Below are 12,070 nucleotides of genomic sequence, written 5' to 3' on the forward strand. Positions count from 1 at the left end.
GCACAATTCTCACTGCCCCGGAGTTTAAATTGACCTCTGTGTTTCTCAACATCACATTAACAAAATGTATTATGTAACATATAACTGTCTGACATGGCTTCTGCTGTAACCATCATTTTTACCCATTTAATAAGTAGGGTCAGTGAATTAAAGCTGCAGTCCATAACTTTTTTTTGTTAAAAATTATCCAAAATCAATTTTTGAGCAAGTACACAACCAGCCAGTGTTCAAAACATCTCCTCACAACAATATAAGCATGTAATAATGGTTTCTAATTTTTGAATAGTTTTTGTCTCTCTGTTTTCCTATTCTACTCAGAACTGCACAGTTTTCAACAACTCAGTTATGGTCTGTCTGGCTCCATCTGTGGCTGATTCAGAGAGAGGCTTTGCAGAGACTGGCAGCGGACCGGATGAGATCGGCTTCTACATGGATAACGTCCATGCTCTTGTGGTCGTCAACGAGAGCTTCAGCTACTACCCGGACCCCGTCTTCGAACCCCTCAGTCCCACAGGAATTCTGGAGCTCAAACCGACATCTCCCCTCATCCTGAAGGTATAAGACACTTGCTTGAGGTGGTTGATGTATTTGTGGGTATTGATGTGAGGTTTATGTGGCCAATTTGAGTTATTTGCTGATCATGTTCTCCCTTCTTCTGCACACATTTTTCTGTCCTGTCTACTGTACCAATCAATGCAAATGCAAAATAGCTAATAACCCCCAAAAAACTGATATCTGATTCTCTCATATTGTTTTATTAATCTGTCTGGTCCATACATACAACTTCCTTCATCCCTTCGTTTATAAACTTCAAAATGCTGATCACAGACTCCGGCTGGTGAAAGCTTCTCTTTTCTTTAAACCAACTGAGGTGAGAGTCGAAGCATGTCGAGTGATATTTCTTTGTTAAATGGAAATTTATTAACGAAACCTTTTTACTTAATGCCCGATCCCCCGCCTGGCTTATTGGGGGGAGAGAAAACAACCCGGTGCATTAGCAAAGCGAAGGAAAATACGAAAATGCAATTTGGTGAAATAATCAGGGATATTCTGGAGATGCATCACATTCTCCACGCAATTAATTTCTCATCTAATTTGATCTGGGGTTGGTGGCGCGGATGAGATGAGAGGGGGAGAGGGAGCGGAATTTGCATTAAAGAGCGTCGTGCCGTGGCCTCACTGAACTCTGGGGATGGGGGGATGTTGGTGTTTTGCTGTTTTCATCAACATTTCTCTTTCCTGTCCCGTCTGTCCATGTGACCACAGAGTGTTCCGTCCTTTATTTTCCTTACTGTTTATCTTCATTGAGATCAGTCACAGGATATGTTCATATCTGTTCAAGCCTCTGGGGCTTCCTTTGCTTTTTTTAAATCAATATCTACATGACCTTTACGTGTCCAAGGTTGTGTGTTGCTAAATTCATTTCAGACAAAAAAGACACCATTACTATTATCTTGAAAACCCATTCCAGTGCTTAAAGGATATTTTCTGCTTAATGTCAATGGTCTTTCTATAGACATTTTTCATATTTTCACTGTTGCCAAAAAAAAAAAAAAAAAAAAAAAAAATATATATATATATATATATATATATATATATATATATATATATTATTATTATTATTTTTTTTTAATTACGAATGTTTTATTTTTATGTGAAGTATTTAAAGGTGCCAAAGAACATGTTTTTAAAAGATGTAATATAAGTCTAAGGTGTCCCCTGAATGTGTCTGTGAAGTTTCAGCTCAAAATACCCCATAGTTTTTATTTATTTATTTTTTTTTTTTTTTGGGGCATCATTATAAGTGCGCCGATTCAGGGTGTGTGGCCCCTTTAATTCTTGTGCTCCATACCCCAAGAGCTCGCGCTTGCCTTGAACAGCATAAACAAAGTTCACACAGCTAATATAAACCTCAAAATGTATCTTTACAAAGTGTTCGTCATGCAGCATGTCTAATCGCGTAAGTATAGTATTTATTTGGATGTTTACATTTGATTCTGAATGAGTTTGATAGTGCTTTGTGGCTAAAGCTAACATTACACACTGTTGGAGAGATTTATAAAGAATGAAGTTGTGTTTATGAATTATACAGACTGCAAGTGTTTAAAAATGAAAATAACGATGGCTCTTGTCTCCGTGAATACAGTAAGAAACGATGGTAACTTTAACCACATTTAACAGTACATTAGCCAAATGCTAACAAAACATTTAGAAAGACAATTTACAAACACCACTAAAAATATCATGATATCATGGATCATGTCAGTTATTATTGCTCCATCTGCCATTTTTCGCTATTGTTCCTGCTTGCTTACCTTGTCTGATGATTCAGCTGTGCACATCCAGACGTTAATACTGCCTGCCCTTGTGTAATGCCTTGAACATGGGCTGGCATATGCAAATATTGGGGGTGTACATATTAATGATCCCGACTGTTACGTAACAGTCAGTGTTATGTTGAGATTCGCCTGTTCTTCGGAGGTCTTTTAAACAAAAGAGATTTATATAAGAAGGAGGAAACAATGGAGTTTGAGACTCACTGTATGTCATTTCCATGTACTGAACTCTTGTTATTCAACTATGCCAAGGTAAATTCAATTTTAAATATATAAAATTATATAATAATATATATAAAATATTTTGTTTATTTTGCTTAAATACAATATAAATATAAAATTATAAACAAACTTATTTTTTGCGTATATAATAAATCAAAAATATAAAATTTAGTCATTTTTAAATAACTTTTTCCTGACAAATATTATATTTTCTTTACAAATAAAATAGTTTTTTATGGAATTATTATTTCTGCAGTGGATGCTTTTAAGGTGAAAGTCAAAGTGATACACAGCAAAGCCCTGATGAGGATCCATGTTTTTTCCATGTAAAAGCAATTAATGTTAGTTGTATTTTATTATTTCTTTTCATATCTGATTATGTCTTTTTCTGTTCATCATTACAGGGTCGTAATTTGATTCCTGCTGCTCCCGGTAACTCCAGACTTAACTACACGGTGTTTATCGGAGAAACGCCATGTGTTCTGACGCTCTCCGAGACCCAGTTGCTGTGCGAATGGCCAAACCTCACCGGCCAGCACAAAGTGACGGTATGTACTTAGATCCTCAAGTTCATGCTGACCAAATGTCAGAAGATTGGAAATGACAACTGGCAGTCAGAAATGAACTTAACACCAACCGAATGCCCCGCTGAAGGAAAATGTCTTGAAAGGACGCTCTTTATCTTCTCGCAGCATGTCATTCGTTGTGATGGCTCTGAAAGCGAAATGCTCCGAGAAGAAAAATATTTACGCCTATTTTCTGCATTCATATTATTTTTGCCGCAAATGTCACATTGGATTCAGAGAAATTGTATGAAATATATGTTTGTACAAACACTCTTTGAAAAATGCTGGTTCAAAAATAGACGCGTCTCTTTGTGTTGCGATCCTCGTGTGGCACTGAGAGGCGACGTGAGGCGAGGCCAGGGAGAGGCAGACACAGCTGTGCTCTTGTCCCATGTACAGTGACCTACTTATGGGCCGCCCTTGGTGCATTGGATCACGTCTGGCAGATCTCAGTGTGTGTTTTCTGTATCTTTTGGCTTCTATGTGAGAATTAGTCTTGTATGTGTGTGTATATATATATATATGAGTGATCATGTGAGTGTTCTGGTCACACAGCTGTGCATTGACTGCTGTGACCCCTGTTAGAGAGTCTCTCTAGGAAATTTTGCATGGCTGGGATCTCTGACCCCCATACCTTCCCAGGGGTCCCTGCAATTTTGCAGACAGCACACAATGCCTGCGGTGCGGTACGTACGGTCACGTAATGTCTGCAGTAGAGTTCTCTTGTAGTTCAATTCCACATATTTATATATGCGATGTTCGCGTTTTACTCTATTTAAACACTCCAATAGCAGTTAGCTATTAACTGCTAAAATGTATGCAGTACATTGTAATTGGTAAGCAGCTACCTAATTCAGTAAAATCTCTTAAGGTCAATAAGAGATTCATTGTGCAGTGTAGCCAGCTTCATTGAATATAACAGGAGTTTTCACAACAGTGCAGAACTTTGTGAGTTTCCGCTGAAGTGATTGACATGTATATGATTGACTGTATATAACCCATTTGCAATTTTGGGAAAAAAAAAAAGTTTTACATGCTAGTATATTGCAAGTACACACACTGCAAAGTTCCAATATTTTTTGCTATGAAATAGACATTGGTAACGAGAACAATTTGTCATAATGTATAATTAAGAGCTCATATTAAAAACTGATTTTATAGTAAAGTCGTGGCAATAAACTATGGAAGCTTGTTTCTGCCGCTGAATTAAAAAAAAAAAAGGTAATTGCAACTTTTTATCTTAAAATTCTAAAAAAAATCTTGCAATTGTGAGCTTACATACTTGTGATATAAATTAACAATTGCTTGATATAAAATCAGAATTGCGAGATATATACTCACAATTGCATGTTAAAGTCAGAATTGCTTGATATAAACTTGCAATTGTTTGTTATAAAGTCAGAATAGTGTGCTCGAGGAGAGGTGTGCTTTTACTTTATATTAAGTTATTACACAATTTATGTATGGGTTAGACACAGGATAATAGCTTTATTAAGTTTATTAATAATTATTTGTATTAAATTAACATGCTAATAAAATGTTAATAAAATATATATTTTATATATGTTTTATATTTTAACATGTTCATAAAATATATATTTTAAAAATATATTTTATTGATTAAATACCACATAATTTTTTTTGCATATATATATATATATATATATATATATATATATATATATATATATATATATATATATATATATATATATATATATAATGTATTATAATATATTGTACTATATAATTTTATATTTACATTATTTCGATTTTATATATATATATATATATATATATATATATATATATATATATATATATATATATATATATATATATATATATAAAATCGAAATAATGTTAATATAAAATTATATAGTACAATATATTATAATACAATTATAATACATTATATTATATAGTAATATTTAAATAACATTTTCTTAGAAAATTTGCAGTATTAGTTCATAAACAAGATATGTTAAATATCTTATGTATACTATATACACATGCATATACATATATCTAGTTTATTATCTTCATATCTTAATATCTTAAAAACACTTTTACAGTTTAAAAAACATCTTGACATTATGTGGATTGATTTTTTTTTGCCAAGACAGAGCTGTGCAAACAATCACATGGTTCCTGGTTAAATTTTCTATTTTCGAAGTACAAGCTTGAAATGATCCAGTAATAATAGGACATTTTGAGCTTAATGGGTTTTCAATCTCCGAACTTGTCTCATAAATGTGATTGGCTCATAAAGTTTTAATTTGGGACTTGTGTGAAGCTGCTGTTGCATTCTTGATGCAAAAAGTTGACTCTCACAAATGAATTGCCTCAACAACATTATGAATGCTAATCGCAGCTAATTGCAGATCGCAGGCCACTACACAAGATTTGCTTCCTGCGCCTCAGTGAGTCAGATCTTCCGTGCCTCTGTTACAGATCCGGGCAGGAGGCTTTGAATATTCCCCTGGCACGCTGCAGATCTACTCCGACAGCCTTCTCACCCTACCAGCCATCATCGGGATTGGAGGAGGTGGAGGACTCCTGCTGCTGGTCATCATCGCTGTGCTCATCGCCTACAAGCGCAAGTCCCGCGATGCTGACCGCACCCTCAAACGACTCCAGCTACAAATGGACAACTTGGAGTCTAGAGTCGCTCTCGAGTGCAAAGAAGGTGAGATTAATTATTAGTAAGTCATATATCATTTAGGGCCTGCAAAGATTGGTCAAAGTATTCACAAACTGCATCCTACTGCAGCTACATGGTGCTCTTTTATACAGTAACAATGCTGTCAACCAATTAAATAGTTTAATTAAATTAATTACATTATTGAAAAATTTACGTACAAGCCAGACACAGGTTAATTGCTTGTTTTTTAATAATTGTACTAAATAAACATGTTAAATGAGCTACATATTATATTAAATTTAAATATATATGTGTGTGTGTGTGTGTGTGTGTGTGTGTGTGTGTGTGTGTGTGTGTGTGTGTGTGTGTGTGTGTGTGTGTGTGTGTATATACACACTATATTGCCAAAAGTTTTGGGACACAAACTTTACACTTGGCACATGGCATCTGCCAAACTCAGACTCGTCCATTGGATTGCCAGACAGAGAAACGTGATTCGTCACTCCAGAGAACACGTCTCCACTGCTCTAGAGTCCAGTGGAGGCGTGATTTACACCACTGCATCCGATGCTTTGCATTGCACTTGGTGATGTAAGGCTTGGCTGCAGCTGCTCGGCCATGGAAACCCATTTCATGAAGCTCTCTACACACTGTTCTTGAGCTAATCTGAAGGCCACACAAAGTTTGGAGGTCTTTAGCTATTGACTCTGCAGAAAGTTGGCGACTTCTGCGCACTGTATGCATCTGCAGGCGCTGACCGCGCTCTGTGATTTTACGTGGCCTACCACTATGTGGCTGAGTTGCTGTTGTTCCCAACTGCTTCCAATTTGTTTATATATTAGGGCTGTCAATCGATTAAAAATTTTAATCTAATTAATTACATGCTCTGTGATTAATTAATCTAAATTAATCGCATACATAATTTTTGCTGTGAAAGTATTAAATATTTCAATTTGTCTTCGGTGGTGACAGACATGGTCATCCACACAAACAGTAAAAAGTGCTCTACCCACGTGATCTGTGAGCCCGATACTGACAATAAAGCACCCGTCACTCTCACTGTAATTCTTTCTTGCCCTCTTTGCCAAAAAAAAAGAAAAAAAAAAAGTGATGTTATAGCTTTGTAAGAGAAGATGCTTTTTTGCTAAACCTGAAAAATATTAAAAAGTAGCAATTAGAAGTTATATTAACTAATAATATAATTTTCTACCATATACAATTGAATGCACCTAGCTAACAACAACTTGCTTTGTTCTGGTTTCACCTCACTCCAGTCTAAACTAACTGATTTTATAGGTAGGCCTAATTTACTACACATTGTCATTTAAATAACCTGAAAATATTGTGGATTATTAAGGCTAATTTTACTAAACACTCTTGCTAAATGGGGTAAGCACACTTATGTTCTCATTTCAGAGTTGTTCGAGTAAATGATTCATTATAGACCGTGTGGACAGATCAGTTGTTGTCATGATTCATTAAAATTAATCTGTTCAAATGAGTCATTAGGTCGCGAATTGAACATTAGCGGACGTTGACACATTGCATGCGAATTACGACTGTTATTAGGACATCGCAAAAGATTTGTCAACACAGAAAACACTTCACCACTGGATAGAATTTTCTTTTTGTTTACTAAAAGTGTGGTTTATGTCAGCTGCACGTGCAGGGCGCCTGTCAGAGAAGATGAGGTGACGTTCTTTTGAACACTATTCACACCCAGCGGTTATTCAGGAAAAACATTCTCCGAATGCGCCTCGTGAAACATGGATTCAGTCTTACGAACTTTTAGCATTGTGTCAGTTGATTTAGATTATTATGTGTGAGGTAGAGAGAGAGCAAAGACGGTGCTTACTTTGAAGAAGAAGAGAACTCGCGCACACGCGGGAGGAGCTCTCTGCTCGTTCTGTCCGTCAGCGCAGCAGTCGTCTCCCTCCTTCATTTTACAGTCGAATGGTGGCTAGAACAGCTCCAGGTTCAAAGGTCAATACAGATTGGATTAATCTGCGTTATTTTTTTTAACACGTTATTTTTTCTCAGATTAATTAATCGAAATTAACACGTTATTTTGACAGCCCTATTTTATTTATATATATATATATATATATATCTATATATATATATATATATATATATATATATATACACATACATAAATATGTATGTATGTGTATATATTGATAGATATAGATAGAGAAATGGATAGATAGATATTTTTTGTTTATTTTTTTATTGGGAAATTGAAAGTAAATAGGTTTCTAAAATGACAATAACAATTGACAATGTCAATTACATTTAATCATTTACATAAAGATTACATTGACATGCCTTGTCATCTGCTAATATGGTAACACTAGTCGACCTTAATAAATGAATACTTTTGTAACACATAAAATCTTTTACGCCCTATCTGTTCCTACTTAAACATTTAAGAATGGTGTTTTATGTAAATGACACTTCCTGTGATAAATGTCCTCATCAGAGAATGTGAATTTCATATATGATTTAAAATGCTGTTGAAGTGAAACCTGTGGGTCCTACTATCAAGCCTCCACATTAACATCTTCCCGTTCTCTTGTCGCCATGGTGACACCATTATGGTTGTTAGCATGTCTTGGTAACAGGTCGGTGTTAGTGGGCTGCGCTGTTATGGGATTCCGTCTTCCGCCCAGTTTGAAATGCAGCTTTCGAATGCCGTAAAGGTTCCCAATGCCACACTCTACCTGGTCTCGTAGAGATGCACTGGGTCTAATTGGCCATTATCTTAGGACTGTCGACCCTCCTGGTCACAACCCTGTCAGGAGGATGAAAAAGCGTGGCGTGGCTAGCTAGCTAACAAACAGTCTTTTTCACCGCAAAGGGGGAGTTGGCTGAATGGCAGAGGGAGAATGATGAAAGAAATTTGCTGCTTGCCAAATGGGTGAAGGAAGTGGTAGGCATTGATTAGCTGTCACGTTTTTTAGACCTGATTCTCACTGATTGGCCGACCGCCTTCATTAGTGGTCAACCTGAACGGTTTGCTATCACAATGCCATTCAATCTGTGCATCAGTATTTTATTTGGATCATATGCACAGACATTATTTACAACCTCTGCAAAATATTTATGCCTGTGGCTTGGTTATTTCTCATTTCAGATGGGAATAGATTTGCTTTGTAATGACACACTGCTCTCAAACCAGTGGTCTGTCGAACCCAGTGAGGTCAACAGGGTCAGAAAATGGGCTGCAATGGGGTGAATCTTACAAAACCTTCAAGAAATAGCATATATATATATATATATATATATATATATATATATATATATATATATATATATATATATATATATATATAATAAAAATGTCTTTACTGCCACTTTTGATTGATTTAATGCATCCTTGCTGAATAAAAGTATTCATTTCTTTAATTTCTTTTCAAAAAAATAAAAATAAACATTCTTACTGACCCCAAACTTTTGAACGGTAGTGTATAATGCTACAGAAGCTTTGTATTTCAGATAAATGCTGTTCTTTTGAACTTTCTATTCATCAAGGAATCCTGAAAAAAAAGTACACAACTCTTTTCAACATTGAAAATAATCATAAATGTTTATTGAGCAGCAAATCAGCATATTAGAATGATTTCTGAAGGATCATGTGACACTGAAGACTGGAGTAACGATGCTGAAAATTCAGCTTTGCATCACAGGAATAAATTACTTTGTCAAATATATTTAAATAGTACACAGTTATTTTAAAGTAATAATACATTTTATTTAAGGCACCTTTCAAATCATTCAACACATTTGGGAGGGCGTATGTAGTCATGATGGTGCTCCACGTGCACACTCATGGGGTGTGGACCGGCGCGAGCCATCCAGGGACATGCGATTTACCATGTGCAAAGGCTTACCGAGCCATGATGCAGCCCATCAGAGAGCGCAGTGGTACAAACAAACAAAGGAACGGCTAATGGCTAATTAGCGAGCTATCCAGCACTGGTTTAGATACCAGAAACGCTCAGTGGGGATATCAGCTTCGCCTCTCTGCTTTACATTAGCCCAGAAATGTTAGCGCAAGCATGTGTGGACATCACGGTAATTGGAATTGTTTCACTTTGAGTGCTTTCACAACTAAAGGAACAATTTCAGAAAGAAACGCATTATCAGCAGTGTACAAAACTTTTCAAACAAACAGCTTCTGCACTAAAGGAAATGTTTTGCTGGCTGACCTTGCCAGCGCCGCTTCTTCCTGAGAGGCGTAATGTTTTGACCACTACAACAGGAAGCCTTTAAAAAATTCACATTCAAGCTGTCTGTAATGCCCCCTCGTGCTTTACGATCCGACACGCACCTCTCCAAGTAATGAAGCGAAATTGAATTACAAGGCCATCCCTCATGTTGGAAATCTTTGTTAGGCCTTTCAAGTGCACTTTGACGAGAAAGAACCATTGAATTAAAAGCTCTTTAGGCCTGTCACTTTCTCCTCTTCTTCATTTTTTTCATCAGGAGACTTAAAATCCCATTGGGCAGTTCGTCTTGAATAATATTTGTGTAGTATTTTTAAGACAAGAAACCCTCATTTAGAGTAGGAGCTTCTTGCTTCAGTATTTGTATCCCAGCGGACAACGAGGAGGAACAACAGCTGGAGGAAATTATGCATGAAAAGCTCCGCTCCTTTATTAATTACCCACTCATGCAATTAATTGACTTTCTTTTCCCGTGAACTTTGTCTCTTACGTCTCTTCCCTCCCGCTCTTTTCGAATAGCAAATCCAAATTAGTCATAAACTGAGTAAACAAACAGATTGACAGAATTAGCATTACTTCTGTTTACCCAACAAGTACTTATTATTTCACGAGGGTCCCAGTGACCACATTTTTCCATAAGTTTCCAATAAAACCACTTTATTTGAAGTTTATTTTTATTCGTACTTAGAGAAGGTTTAAAGCAAACCAAACTTCTGTTATGAGATATTTTATTGTGCACACAAGTGTATACTCTAAATGTACCCTCATCTGATTTTTATTATTATTATTATTTATTATTATTATTATTAAATCTTGCTCTGCACTGCAAAACTACTCTGGAAATATGTTGAGGGTTGAGTTGCCTATATAGATCTACAGTAGTAGATGGTTGTTTATGGTTCAATGAGGTTTTTTTTTTTGTCCTAAGGCCTTAATAATAATAACAAACAAAGATATGACATCCAAAGTATGTAAGGTAGTACAACTAGATCTCTTTTATTGAATCCAAAAGGTTTTAATTATATTTTTTGCACATATAAAGGTATTTTAAAGATTTTGAAGTGTCAAAAGGTCATTCAGTTTAACCGTCCAAAGGCCAGTACAGCCATTGCGTTTGTGATTTAAAATATCTTAAAATGTAATAAATGTATATGTTTTTTATTCTGGCATGATTTTATAACATCATATATCAACATGAAATATGGTATTAAATTGTATTAAAATGATGTGTTGAAGTCATTGATTTGTTATGAGAAAAAATGTCTGGAAAAAGGATTGTTTGAAAATATTGTCATTCAGTATAACCAAATGTGTCATTCAGTAAAACCGAAATTTTTGTTAAACTGAATGACTTTTTGGTGACAAATTTTGTCCATCTTGTAAAAAAATGACAAAAGCAGTGTTAATTGATTATAAAAACCACACAATCTCATTGTTAACACTTAATAAAACTTTTTTACACTTTTAAAAACCTTATTCGTCAATGACCCATAAATATTGATTTCCTTTGATTGAATATTTTTTTTTGTAATATGAAAAACTAAATAAAAAATCAATTGAAAATAAACTGTAAAACATGAAATATTCACATATTTTGTCTGTAGCAACTTCCCATAGCAGTTCTCTTAAACCTTTATCTTGGATTTTGTTTGTCTGAATGCATTTATTTTTTTTAAATCATGGAACATAAGTGTTGACAGAGTTTTTTTTTTTTCTTTTTTTTTTCATCGCAGCATTTGCTGAACTCCAAACCGACATCCATGAGCTGACCCAGGAGCTGGATGGGGCAGGTATCCCGTTCCTTGACTACCGAACCTACGCCATGAGAGTGCTGTTCCCCGGCATCGAGGACCACCCGGTGCTCAAGGAGATGGAGGTACGGGTCAGTACATCGTCATCGCCATGGTAACCCTAGAGCAGAACTAACAACGCAATCAAAAATCAGTAGAGCACTACTAATACTCGAAAAAACAACATCAGACCCTCACGTATAGCTGAGATTGTATAAACTTCGATAGTGGCATTGATGCTTTGAAAGGTCATAATGTATATTGTAAATTCGGTTACCAATCT

The 12,070-nt window shown here is 35.6% G+C and overlaps 1 protein-coding gene across 1 annotated transcript in view; it reads left to right on the forward strand.

Moving 5' to 3' along the window:
• plxna1a (plexin A1a) overlaps positions 1 to 12,070 on the forward strand; it is a 245,298-nt gene that overhangs the window by 204,468 nt on the left and 28,760 nt on the right. The window contains exons 18-21 of the mRNA XM_067370392.1: positions 319 to 555; positions 2,963 to 3,106; positions 5,579 to 5,813; positions 11,731 to 11,873. Of these exons, the coding sequence (XP_067226493.1) occupies positions 319 to 555; positions 2,963 to 3,106; positions 5,579 to 5,813; positions 11,731 to 11,873 (759 nt within the window). The remainder of the gene's footprint in view (positions 1 to 318; positions 556 to 2,962; positions 3,107 to 5,578; positions 5,814 to 11,730; positions 11,874 to 12,070) is intronic.

This window comes from Chanodichthys erythropterus, chromosome 20 (assembly GCF_024489055.1).
Source record: "Chanodichthys erythropterus isolate Z2021 chromosome 20, ASM2448905v1, whole genome shotgun sequence".
Taxonomy (NCBI): domain Eukaryota; kingdom Metazoa; phylum Chordata; class Actinopteri; order Cypriniformes; family Xenocyprididae; genus Chanodichthys; species Chanodichthys erythropterus.